The 14,075-nt window shown below is 38.9% G+C and overlaps 1 protein-coding gene across 3 annotated transcripts in view; it reads right to left on the bottom strand.

Annotated features, from left to right (window-relative positions):
- Positions 1–1,788: 1,788 nt before the first annotated feature.
- The window catches only part of dpr8 (defective proboscis extension response 8), a 167,620-nt gene continuing 155,333 nt past the window's right edge, over positions 1,789–14,075 (bottom strand). For 2 of the 3 annotated variants that reach the window (XM_017070101.4, XM_065867796.2), the window contains exons 7-9: positions 10,798–10,925; positions 9,426–9,594; positions 1,789–2,821 (exon numbers count right to left, since the gene is read on the bottom strand). In XM_017070101.4, coding sequence (XP_016925590.2) covers positions 2,487–2,821; positions 9,426–9,594; positions 10,798–10,925 — 632 coding nt within the window. In that variant the 3' untranslated portion in view covers positions 1,789–2,486. Of the gene's footprint in view, positions 2,822–9,413; positions 9,595–10,797; positions 10,926–14,075 lie in introns of all 3 variants that reach the window. The other variant, XM_036820549.3, reaches the window with a different exon arrangement.

Raw genomic sequence — 14,075 nt, 5'->3', positions numbered from 1 at the left:
ATTGTATTTAACATATTTACTTTAAAATTGTTTTTGCTCTCCACGCACTTTCTGTTTACTTTTTCCTTTAATTAACTCTACCACAAAAACAACACAAAAAAAAATGTTTAAAAAAAGGCTTAAAAAAAAGACACACAAAGAAAAGGAAACAACGAAAAAAAGAGCTCCATAAAATTAATATACACATATCGAACGAACATAATAATGGGGTCAACACATTTTTAATTATCGCTTATCATTTACATATTTATATCGGTTTCATTCAATTACAATATACCATATATTCATAGGTTTAGCATCTGCAACATGGACTTTATTTCACCTTATTTTATACATAGAAATTGTTGTCGTTTCTTTTTTATTCATTTAATTATTTTTTTTTCATTTTTCATTTTGCTATTTGCTTTTTCTCTATTTAAGTTCTGGTTTCGGTTTGATATTGAATTACATTCAATTTGCTTATAAACATTTAAACACTCTTTTTAAGTTTTGCTTAGACTAGTGCATGCGGATAGATGGAGAGGAAAATCAAAATACTGGCAGATACATTTACAAATACATTAACTTGAAATGCGGTTGCAGCTCTGGCTTTGTAACTTGAATTATGTCTGGGATTGGGATTTTTATAGGGTTGATTCTGATATTGATCCTTGGACTGGACTTATTGGCCTTTGAAAGGAGCTTTGCAACATTCAACACACTTTTATCGAAAAGATTCGCGGGGGTTCTTCTTGATTTTCATGATTTTCTCTGAATGTTTTGGTCTTTATTTTGGGGCTTTCCATATACTTTTTTTTGCTTTAATTTGCTAAACGTCATCACATTCATAAAATATATCCTTTTTTGGTTTTCGTTTCCTGTTCCTTCATCCTCTTCATTATAGTTATGCATACTAAGTGGTACCATCGTATTCGTATTCATATCCATATAATTACGTTTAGTATGGAGAGTATTCTGAATATTATCTTTTGTTTTTCATTTGGAGCGAAAACGTATGAGAAGTTTCCAGTGCATGGGTCACCGGATTTCTAGGGGCTGGGATTGGGATAGGGTTAGACCCTTTCTCTGGGGTGGGATCGCGGATTTCTGATTCTGTTTCTGTATTCCAGTGTTTCTCTATCTGTCCACTAGCTTGGCTTAAAGTTACTTTTAAAGTTATTTTATGTGTCTGTGACTGTTCTTTTTTCTTTTTTATTGGTTTTTGCTTTAGAGAGAGAGTCAGTTAGAGAGTTATAGAGAAATAGAGAGAGATAGAGATAGATAGAGAGAGACACTTAAATACTCGAGTTGAATTAGCAATACGCTTTATTGGATAGTTGTTTAGTTCTCTATTTCAATATCTGCTCTCAATGGCATTTTCATTTTCATTTTCGTTTCGCTTTGTCAAACATACAACAATAATTAATATCGCTTAGGCCCTAAACACATCAAAAATGCCCTATATGTAGGTAGAGATTATTCTGATCTGATATATGGGAGTAGGCAAAAAAACAAAAAAAAAATCCATAGACTAATTATGCTGATTTGCTTTATATGTACACATTTAATCCAACAATCAATCGCTAATCCTAGCCCTCATCCATCCGTTTTAGCTACTTTTTTTCTTCACTCCCTTTCATTTCTCTTACATTTTACTATAGTCTTGAACTTATGCTAGTTTTACAAAAAAAATTCTTTATCATACTTAGGCTTGCCTCAAATCGCAAGGGTTTTCCCATCAAAACTTCTCTCTGCTATTTATTTATAATATGTTTAGACACCTATAGCTTATCCTTGTACTAGAGAATGTGTCGGTGTGTGTGTGTGTGAGAGAGTGTGTGAAAGTTGGAAAGAATCGAAAATAAAAGTTGAATAGATGAATTCATATATAAACTCGACATTTCCTTCTACCATTTTCCTATCGATGGAAGAGAAATCCCAGGTGAGTTGCTTTATTTACAAGGTGTGTGTCTGTGGCTGTTTGCTTATGTAGTTATTTTTACCTGCCCCCAAAATCATGGCCAACTTGACCCAACCATTTACGGAAATCATCTGCTTACCTCTCTCTCTTATTTCGTTTCAATAATCTTTTCAATCTGAATTTTCTTTGGAATCCATACTTTTGGTTCCATTTCATTTACCCCACAGCATAATCTATCTTTGGTTAGCTTTAGAAAAATCTGATAAATATATGTTTTTTTATTTTGTTTTCATGGGCCAAGTCTGGCTACTTAATTTAGTGATAACAGGATAAGCGCTCCAGCCCGCTCACAAAAGTCCAGGGGCGTTGGAGAGAAGGGGGCCCCGCAGGTGGGACAAGAGCAGGGATCGAACCGGAAACCGGAAATGGTAAAGTGGAAATGGAAACGGAAGGGGAAAACTGAAAACCAGGGAATATGGGATCTAATGGAGCAGAGGGGCGAGCAGGAGGGGGCAAGAGGATCAACCTAAAATGCGACTCCTGTTGGCAACTGGGCAGCGTTTCCGGTTCCCGATCCTTGGCAGAGCTATGTCCCAAGGACCGGGCTCCTCCCGAATCCTCTGCGGCAAAGATCCCCCTCCTCCCGCTGGAGATCCTGGCTGATCCTGGTGCTTCGTTGTCCATCGCTGGCCGTGTCCTTGGTGGAGGGGCTCCTGGGGTGGTGGGTGATCCTTAGCAAACCGGGGGTCGTGTCTGGAACGAGGGCGGCAGCGGCGGCGGTGACGAGGGCGGAGCAGCAGGCCACCAGCTGCAGGAGCATCAGAGTGCCGCAGGTGAGCAGGACCAGCGGCAGCAGGACCGGCGGCTGGGACGCCGTGGAGTTATTGTTGTTGCCCGTGTGCATGGCCGCCGGATGCTCGCCTGCAACGAAACGGAAACGGAAATGGAAATGGGAGAGCGATCAGTGGACGGCACAAAATAAGAGGTAAACGCAACAGCGACACGAACAGCGAATGGCATTCACATTTATAATTGTTTTAATGGTTAAATATTTTATTTTCTACTCCCCTTTTATCCCTTTTTAATTTCCAAAATGCCCTAAATATTTATTTATGCATTTCCTTCATGGCAAAATATTTTATTTACCATTCCCATTTTATCCCTTTTTGTAAATAATCCCCAAAAGATTTTTTTTGCATTTCTTTGACGGACAAATATTTTATTTTTCCATCCCTTTTTATCCCTTTAAAATTACCAAAATCCCTAAAACATTTTTTGTGGTGATGAAATATTTGCCTTTCAAACCGGTTTTTAAAAAAACTTGTTTGGCAATAAAGCTTTCGAAAAAAACTGATTGAAATTTTAATGTTAAAGCGCAACTTATTCAACTTTTTACAAAGCCTATACAAATTTTATATAAATTTCTGAGCTTGTAATGTTATCTTTGATTTTGTAATATTTACCCAATCCCTTATATAGTTGTTCAAATCTAAATTCACAACAAATTGTGAAAGGAAAAACTCTTTCAGCTTGCAATGGAAAAACGCCTGAACTCAGTAGAAGACCCACCAGCGATTGATTTACTTCCCGCGAACCAAGTCGAGTAGCCAAGTAAGCAGCAAATAAATTTCTACGAAAATGTTATTCAGATAGTTGGAAAACAATCAACAGCCCGGATGCGATGGCAATCGCCACAGACCAATAAAAGCGAGCGCAAGAAGTTAATTTGGTAGTGGACTGCACTGCATCTCGCAGATCCACTAAAATACATTGATTCGCCAAAGAGATGAGAGTGGAGTGGAGTGGAGTAGGGGACTTGGGCCTGCAGCTGGATATGAATCTGCATCTGCTACTACTACAGCCATTGGCCCCCCCTGGAAAATCCAGAAGCTTTATTGCCTATTAACTTAATTGCCGGCAATAAAAACGCCAAGACTGGCTCAAAAAGAAAAAAGCCAGCAAAAAACAAGAGCAGCGTTCAAAAACTGCCCAACTACTTGGCGGCACTCGACTAGATGGGTGGTTTTTCGGGTGCCTGGAAGGTGGTTTCGATGGGTGGCTGGGGGCCCAGTTGGCAGATAGGGAGCCATAAATTTTGGCATGAAATGCGCGAGAGTCTGTCGTCGGGGCGGATTCCGCTGCCATGGCTCCTATGGCATCTATATAGCCCCCATAGCTTCTGTAGCTTCTGCAGCTTCAATTATCATGCATCGTTCGTCCTTTACGAGTTCGTTGATGCCCATCATGAGCTGTTACTTAAGAGTCCGTCTGTGTCTGTGTCTGCTTCTGTGTCTGTGTCTGTATCTGTGTCTGTATCTGTGTGCTCCTGCCCGAATGTGCGTGCGGGTGCTGCAGTGTGTGTGACTGGGCCGCACTGTGGTGCTAATACACCTAGTGAAAGCACTTTCTCCACGAGCCGAATGCTGATTAACGCACGCCAACGTGCTGGTAATAAATTCCCGAACTTCGGAAGAGAATTACGACTGCTGAAACAGACAATTGATCATTATTTGAAAGTGTCTTTTTAAAGGGGTTAATCTTGTGTTCTTTCAAATTAAGAAGAATCCAAGAAACTCTGTCAAACTCTTATTAAAAAGTATTTTATCTCCAAGAAAATATTTTTATACAAATTCTGAGCTCTCTAGGTGTTATAAGAATAAGCAAAAATCATTGGCACCACAAAAAGCAATAGATTTAAAATAATTTGTACTTAAGCCTAAAAGTATGCAACAATTTATTTTCCCTCTGAATATGCGATGAATAATTGCATAAAGACGACTGTGTGGTTTCTAAAGCATACTTTTAGGCACTTTTATAAGTGATTTCAAATCTCCATTGGTTTCTGTTTGACTGTTTGACTAAGAAACTTTTTTTCTAAATAGGGCATTTCGTAGTTCCCCAAATCCCAATCCTCACCACTGTACCCATCTCATCTGTGCAGCACCACGTGCTTAGGGCATTCCAAAAGTTTTCCATGCCGAATGCTAAACGACAACGCCAATAACTCGGCGCAGAGCGGATCGTCCAACGTCTCTAATTACTGGCAGTTGAGGAAGGGAACTTTGGGCCTTGGTCCCATTCCCCCAGTTAATACGGTTTGACATAATTAAGCGTACTGCGTCCTTTGTCCTCTGTACTTCGTCCTGCAGATGACAATGAATTGTCGCCGATTCGCCAGTCACCATTCGCCATTCTCCATTCGCCACTTATGACAGGCCCCAATCCCACGTTTTTGGCATCAGACTTCTCCTTCGAGTGCGTTAAAAAGCAAGCACTTGCAGATAAAAGCGCCATAGAAAGTACACTTAATTGGATTGGGGGTCGGATTTGGTGCGGTCCAGTGAAACTTGGACTTGTACTTAGACTTGGACTTGGACTTGGACTTGACCAAGCAGCTGAGGCAGCAGTTCAATTAATGAAAATGACTTTGATGTGCGGCCACAGAGGCGACTTCTGTGTGGCTAGGTGTAATGATCGCCTTAAATGGCCAGAAGTCCAGAAAACAGGACCAGCTCGGGCAAAACAAATAGCTGTAAGCGGCTTTGTTTCAGCTTTGAAGCTGGACGAAATTATCAATAATGCAGCAAGCGTAGGAGATACACTGGGGGAAAGGTATTACTAGTTAATACATGTGATTTACCATAGGAAGGAATCAGTTAACTTCCCTTTCATCAGGAAAAATATAACTTTAAATATGTTCTATCATTAAATCTAAATTTTGGACTATTCCCCTTAGAAGTTGGGTTGTTCAAAAAGTAATATATATATTTTAAAGGACATCTGTTTTGAGAGTGTACTGCATCCAAAAGCGAGCAGCAAGGACAACAATCGCCAGAAGAAAGGACTAGGAACTCTGAACTGGAGGTTAACTCTGATTTCGAGAGTGGAAGTGGCAAGTGAAGCCAAAAACGAAAACGAACGAATGAATTCGAGATGACAGTCTAGAGTTGAGACACTGAAATGGAAGCACGCTTCTGTGGAAACCGTAGAATATTAAATTAAATGCTGAATGCATTTGTCCTTCGGCTGGCAGTGGCTCTTTGATTGAGGCATTCACTCTATACACGTTATTGTTCAAGGGGAAATTAGTACAAGAACTCCGTTTAAATAGGAAAATGATTTATATGAGCCTAGGAATTATTTGCTGCAGGGCAAATTAATTTAATTAGCTCAACTAATATGAAAACTGCCAAAGCTTGGATCTTGCTGAAAGGCTTTTATATAGATTATTACATTAAACTGTCTTCAAAAGTGTCAAGATATTTTGTTATATAGTTTCAGGATGGGAAAATAAGCCGAAATCGAATCCTGAAATGGAATTCAGGACGAAAAGGAGAACCAAAACTTGCTCGACTTCGTGCTCTTGATTTCTTTACTCATTTGCAAAGACGCCGCTGAAAGCTCATTTACCGACTTAGGTATGCTTCGCCGCTCAAAGAGTTCGACTCCGCCGGAAGGGGAAATAATCCCAGCCCCCACGAGAAAAGGGGGCGTAACCGGAAGGGGGCGATATCTCTATTCGTTGGAACTTGAACGCCTTTGTGCCGATTTCAATTTGGCAGTTCACTCGGCTTTGGCACAGCGAAAAAGATGCACGTAGTATTTGTATTATATATATATTATATTATTTTTTATGAATAAATATTTAATTTATTAATAATTAATATCAGACTTATATATTTAAATTAAAAAATTAAAATAAAAATCTTTATTTAAACAGTCAATGATTTAGTTCAACAAAAACTTTTGATTTTAATATAAAATAGTCTTAATGAAATATTTTTTAGCTCTTATTCCTCGTCATATTTAAAATAGTTACCCAAATATTGAAAAAATAAGTACTCTATACTTGAAATAAAATTCCAAAATAATTAGTTTGATAGGATTCTTAAATGTATAAATGCTTCTATTCATATTTTATATGATATGATGATCACTTCTTGATGGATTTTCCTCATTCTTTTTTCTCCGTGCAGCTTGTCAGATATTTTTATTAAATAAACTACTTGAGAGGGGTGGGCTTGTGGGCGGTCCCCCTCCAATCGCCTCCCTGGCATCAATACCCTGCCCTGCGGCGCCTTTCCCCGCAACGCTGAGCGCAAACAACTTGTGTTAATTACTTAAGTTTCAGCAGTTGTTCCACTTAACAAGTTGCCGCTTCTTCCACACTCTGGGCCTCCTTAGCCGCCCCTATATTCAGTATATTGTTGTTATTTTAGTCTAATTCCATGGCGTATTTGTTGTAGCGTGCCGCTTACACGCCAAAGTCATTTGCGCTCAAGTTGTTAAACTTTTTGCTTTGTAAGCGCTTTTTTCCGGCCTCAGCGGAAGCGGCGAACGCTGGGCGGAAAGGCGGTGGGCGGTGGGCGGATGGGCGTTTGGGCCGGGCCAAAAAAAAAAGGGGAGTGGCAGCCAAAGCTTAAGCCATAGCGGGAAATTCCTCAGGCAAAAAAGAGAGAGGCGTCTGCGGCATAAACGAGTCAAAACTTGCGCAAATGTTGATGCTCAAAGTTTTTCCTAACTAATTTTCTTTGACTTTACTTTCTACCATGTGAGTGTGCCTGTGTGTGCGAAAAATTTGAGATATTGGCAACAAATTGAGGAGATATAACTGGTAAAACAAAAAAAATTGACATTTATGGAACTGTTCCTGAAAATACTAAAAATAAATCTGGCATTGCTAACCTACATTAGCTGTGTTACTAAATCTTTGGGTATCTTTGATTTGTATTTTTTTGTTGATATATTTTTATATAATTTATTTAATTTAAAAATAATTGTAGATATTTTATTACTTAAGAAAAATTCCCTGAATATTTTTAAAGCTTTTCAAAAACCATAAAAAATGTCATTTCTGTCAAATGGAACATATAAACTGAAAAGAGGCCCTTAGCGAAGTCAAAGTCAAAGTTTTATTTTACGTTCAGCTAACCGCTAAGCTCCTTGAAATCGAGAAAAAGTAAAGTTCTGGCCAATATTTTTTTGGAAAAGGATTAAAAGACAGTTAATACCCCAATTGCATGTAAATACCAGAGGAAATACTAACAACTTACGTTCCCGGTTCGTTAGGAAGCTTAATTTAAGGTGAAATTCCACAGCACTCCTCTTTTTTGAATATTTAAAAATGTTGTTCCGCACAGAGTTTTAACCTCTGGTTCGATAGAGCACGAAACGAAAAAGCAGATTGCTCATACGCAAAGTTGCCGGCTAATTGTTGGTAAGCACCCCCAGCTATTTCTGCCCCCCTTCCCAAAAATCCCAACGGCCACCCATCGTCTCTACGAGCTTTTTGGAAAAAGTTGTCGTCAATCACTGGACGCGCTCGTCTGTCAAATAAAGCCAAACAAGCTTAGTTGACTTTTGGGCGCCGCACATTTGTCTTGCTGTGCCGGGCCATTCGCAAAGTGACCCCTGACCCACTAGCCCCTCGGGCCAACTAGCCCCAGCACTGGAAAGAAATCTAGTTGGGTTATAACCCAAAAGAACATATAAGTTTATGGGGTAAAATGAAAAAAAAACCATGCAAGAAATACATCAAAGTAATTTGGAAAGTTTTGTTATATATTTATAAATGATTTTCTTTTAAAGCTGAGTTTTTATTTTAAAAAACTATTTTTATTTGTATATGATTTCTAAACAAACTTGTAAAATTCAAAAAATTTTAATGTTAAAATTTTTTAATTATGGAAGGTTATACAATGACAAATATAATATTAGTTGGTCCCAAGTATCTCATTTGACTTTAAGGAAAAGCAAAAACATCTTATATATCTCTATCTAAGGGTTGCTGAATTGTTTTGAAGTCAAGAATCAAGATTCCTTTATCGATTCCTACGTTTTGAAGAGAAACCTTTTGTAAATATAATTTATTGTTCCGAATAAAAAGAAAAACAAGCCAAATAAATATTCATGTAAAAATGTAATATAGTAGAATATATTTTAAAAACCCTTAAGATCTTTACTAAAAGAGATAGAGTTTAATAAAAAGCAATGGAAATCTTTAAAGGTTAAAAACTGTTCTATAAGGCCTGTTACGTTTTTCACTTTCGAGTATATTACTCAAACTTAATAAGGTAATGTTGTAAATTTATTTTAGTATTAGTATTATCCTTGAAACGCCCTAGAACTTTATAAAATACTCGTAATATGATATCAAGTTAAGGAACATTTTTAACGTTATGAACTATAACTATAAGGCCTGTTACGTTTTTCACTTTCGAGTACACAACTCGATTTCGATTAAGGAAAATGGTAATATTTAGTAGGTTTATAGGTATTATTTTAAGATTAAAGATATATGTTTTCTTTAACGGATCAGGTGATATATAACTATTATCACAACGGTTAGAAAGTAGAAATCAGAAAAGGTCTGTGATTTTTGGATTCTTAAGTCCGCGACTAACTGGGATCCAGCACCTCCTGGTGTTCCCCCCTCAGCTACCCCCTTTTTTTCCCAGTGCACCCACAGCAAGGACAACACTCATATTTAGGTAAGGCAAAGCGTTTTGCATACCGGGCTACTCACCATCGACGATATGCACGCGGACCGTGCTCGGATTGGCGTTGGAGGGGGTGCATGTGTAGAGTCCCGAGTCCTGGGTGATGGCCTTCTGCACCAGGAGCCGGCTGGTGGTCAGCACACCTTTCTCGGTGACTAATGATATGCCGCCGCGAGGTGAATCGAAATTTATGATCTGAAATAAATAACGCCGGCGTTGGCGGTGTGAGGCAAACAGCTTAAGTGCCAGGACACAAATTTTTTTTTGGTTTTTTTGGTAGATTGCCACATTCCCAGTTGTTGTGGCCATAGTATTTCTATATATGTGTTTGTGTTCCTTTTCGGGATGCTGGGCCCCATGGCGAGCTCATGTTAGTTAAATTTTTATTAATGACATCGTGTTAGTCAAGCCAGGGTGCGCTTTAGCTCCAAAGCTTCGTTATGCCAGGCAAATTTCTTATTTCGCCAGCCACTCCCGAAATGTAACAAAAACGTAAAAAATACAAGCCGACAACAGAATTTCCTTGACATTTGCACAAAAAAAAAAGAAAGAAGAAAGATTGGGGATTCACAGGAAACACGGTGTGGTGGGATGAGATTGCGGCTGACCAAGCATTTGGTACCTTAATAGGGGTTCTGGTTTTTTTTTGAGGGATTCGGATCCTGATTTTGTGGTCAAATAAAAGCTATTTTTTAGTATTTCAAGACTATTTATTATTATTGGATTTCAGATTATATGTGAAATCATTTTCCTAAAATATGTTATGGGTTGAAAAATGATTTCTTAATATTATATTTGGATTTAGGACAAATCTAAGTTTGTTAAATTGTAACATTGTAATCAATCAAGGATCATTATAAATCGGAATCCTATATTTTCGGGTAGTTTGGCTAAAGTTCATTTAAGAAACTATTAAGTTTGGACTGATTACAAATTCACTTAAAGTGAAAGCCAAAATAAGTCTACATTTATATTTGATATCTTAAAGGTCTGACAGTTTTGGGGACAACTCTTGAACCAGCGATAAGATAGTTTGACAGGCTTCGTTTCTGATAGTTACGATATGAGAAAGGATATTCCCAAGGGTATGGGTAGTATATCGCTTAGAAGTTTGTACTTTTTAAGAGCATGGCCAGAACTAATAATCGTAAAGAACCAAGAAGTCAGCCGCAGGTAGGACCCTTGTCAAGCGTAATTATTGATGCGACTGCTGGGCTCTATTACGCCTGGATTATGTGGGTGTACTTGGGGACAGCCATGAATATGAATGAATATGAATGAATATGAATGTAAGTATAAGCATAAGTATATATAGTATACACGTGCACATGTCAAGTGGTCTCGTTGCGGTTTTTGTGATTTTGTGATGGGTTTTCGAGGGGGGATTTGTGGGCTCACCTCGCGGTTGTGCGACCAAATGACGGTTGGCGGCGGTTCCGGTGCAAATTTCACAATGCAAGTCAAATTGATGGTGGATCCCCGGTTGATGTGCAGCTCGGGGCCGCCGATGATGTCGGTGACGGGTTCTGCAAGAGAAAAATACAAAAAAAAAAGGCACAGGATGAGCAACGTACGGGGTAAAATCATTCCATAAGCTGGGCCGCACACGCAAAATGGCGCATAAAACATTTTGAAAGCTCATTTCGTTTAAGCCCGACCAACAATAAAAGTAAAAAACAAAAGTACCCACACACATACACAAGTAAAGGGCCAAGGACATTCGAAGTCGTCCTGAGCCTGTTTAAGAAAAGTTTATCTACCGTTGCGTTAAATTGTTTTCTTTCCTGCTGCGTAACCAGAGCGTATGTACTAACCCCCTCTGAAAAAACTCCCAATACCCCCCACAAAAAAAACTGTGTGTATTTGACATCTACACATTTGTTTACTTTCTTATTCATCGTAAAACAATTTCTGACTTTCGAGTGGGCCAAGAACCGGGCTGGAAAAAAGAATACACAGCAGAATGGGCATAAAGAAAGCAAAAAAAGGGGGCTGGGATAAATGCAAAGCGACATCGGAAGAGGGAAGGAAAGTAAAGAAAGTGGGCTGGAGAACAACAGAAATCTCAAATTCAAATGCTGGCCAAAGTAAACAACAAATTGTGTCATTAGTTCAAGGACATTGATTGAAATCTCGGTTGCCCGTAACTAAAATTGGAAATTTTTAACTTGCCCCCTGCTTGGCCCCCTCAGACACTTTTGTGAATGCCGTGCGTACAGTGAGCGAAATAAAAGTAATGTTTAAGAAATAACAAAAAAAATTACATCGCCAAACTACAAAAGAAAAAGCACAATTGATTTTAATTTATTTAAAATGAAATTGGTTTTAATAATAGAGTAAAAGCAAAAGTTGTATTATTTTTAGTACCTTATAAGTAGTTTAGAAAACATATATGAAAGGTATTTAAAAATGTATTGTGCTAAACAATAAAATATTTAAGTGTCTTGGAACTAAAATGTAATAAATTTGAAAGATATTTTTAAATAATAAGTTGCTGACCCATGACTTTCTTTTACTAGGCAAATAGTTTTACTAAAGATTGCTTTAGCATTAATTGAGTTATAAAAATATATCAAACAATATTCTTTAAATCATTCAATGAATATAGGTCACCAAAAAAATATTATTTAAGGATAGTATATTTTGTTAAATAAATTGATTGTATAATTATAGTATTTACATTTCAATCCCTCCTGTTTAATATTGTATATCTTTAACTTTAGTAATATGTGTATTTTAATCTTTAATGGTATTTTGCTCAGTGTATGAATAAGCTTTCCTTGTTCGTTTTCCTTTGTTCAATGCTAATAAATTGGGATTTCTTTGCTGCCGCCTTCCGCTTTTCGCCTTCTTCTGCTTCTCCATTTCCATCTCCATCTCCCTTTCCATCTTTGCCCTCTTCTACTTTCTCCTTTCCCCTTCGCCGCCATTTTGGGAAGCAGCAAAATGGCTGCTTTAGCGCTTCCGGTTCTTGAGCAACTTTCGTCATAGTGTGTGTGTGTGTCAGTGTGTTCGTGTCGGAGTGTGTCAGTGTGTGTGTGTGTCTGGAAGTGCAGTTACTGTTGTCGGCTAACGGTAATGTGCTCTCTTGGCAGAAAACGCCGCTAAAGGTTAGTGAAAGTTATGTACTGCCAAATGGCAGCCACTCGCCCGCAGCCCGAAGAAAGTGGGCGTTGGAGAAATGTGGCAAAGTGGGCGTGTGCTGGCTCCGCTTTTTCCTACTACACTATTTTCCTGTGTTATGCGCCCCATTTTCGTTTGCAACGTGCTCTCGTATCTCGTATCTCTCAATCTCCATTTGAAGTTCTTTATGCCGCGCAGCCATCTCCCCGCGGTGATTTCCCCCATTTGCCACAGATTTGATCTCCGGTTGCCCAGTCAACCTGATGTGCAATGCTGCCTGCAGTTAACCCGGTGAATAAACCGGGTTTTTTCCCCAAAAAACTCTCCTTGCATCTGCATTTTTGGCCAGGATTTCACTTGAAGGTATTCCTCGCGAGTGCCATAAACGAAAAGTTAGCTAAATGGAAACATTTTGAAAGGGATTCGGGCATACAACAAAATAGTCTTTTATGGTTATAAGCTGCTTTTTCTTTGAATATATCTTCTGGTTAAGGGTAAGTATGCAGAAAATGTTAGACAATTTTTAGTAAAAAAAAACCCTGTGATTAAAACAGGCCAAGCAAAAATTCCCTTTTGCCCTTCAATCGTTTAGCCTAATTGTTATTATTATTTTTCCAAAATGCCAATCTCTTGTAAAAAGCATAAAATAAAGGTTCGATCAGCCAAGGCAACTTGTTGAAGGTAATTTCCCTGCATTTTTAAGTGTCACCCTGGTCTGGCAAGTTTTCTAGTCCTGAAATATTCAGGCGAACAAAGAATTGTTTTCAATACGTGTTGGTTACCTTGCATAAATTCCTTGTCCTTGCAGGACCTTATTTATTTTCCTTGGCTCGGCCGACAGCTTTTATGGCAATTTAAACTTTGCCGTTCGCAGCACATTAAACTTATTGATCCAAAACAGGTTCGGAATTCGGCCGGAGCCTTTAAAAACAATGCCAAAAAGGACAAGGGAGGTGTAGGAAATTGCGGGTCATTCGGCACATGTGGGCGTTGTGTGTGTGGGCGTGGCCGGGGGGCGATGGGCGTGGCATGTGTGTGTGTGTTCGGCGAGTTAATATTAAACAAATATTACGCATACGACACGGGGGAGCAGCTGGAAATCATCAAACGCTTTCGCTTTGTGTGAATGTGGGTGTGTTTGTGTATCTGTAGCGCTAAGAAGTATGCAGCAGGTTTATTATTTATGCCATTCATGCGGTAGAACATTCAAATAACCCGCCATATCGGTATCCATACACCCCCTCATCGCACTTCCTACCACATTCCATCAGTCCCGGGAGGAATTTATGACCTTTTTACTTTTAATTTGGACAAGATGGGGGGGCGCTATCCGGAGGAGAATTCGCTCATGCGCTCCTTGGAGCATTCCGAACGGATTATCTTTGGTGATTTTTAGTTTTCCCTCGGAGCTCCACAAGCCCCTATACCATCCCATACCATCCCATACCATCCCCTCCTCATCGCCACTCACCGACTCAATTACCAGCCGAATTGGACTCTTAGAACTACACACCAGCGGTCAGGAAAAGAGTTTTTGCTATAGATATCCATCA

Source organism: Drosophila suzukii, chromosome X (genome assembly GCF_043229965.1).
Source record: "Drosophila suzukii chromosome X, CBGP_Dsuzu_IsoJpt1.0, whole genome shotgun sequence".
NCBI lineage: Eukaryota > Metazoa > Arthropoda > Insecta > Diptera > Drosophilidae > Drosophila > Drosophila suzukii.
The sequence above is the reverse complement of the archived record's forward strand: the minus strand, read 5'-3'. Positions and strand labels throughout refer to the sequence as shown.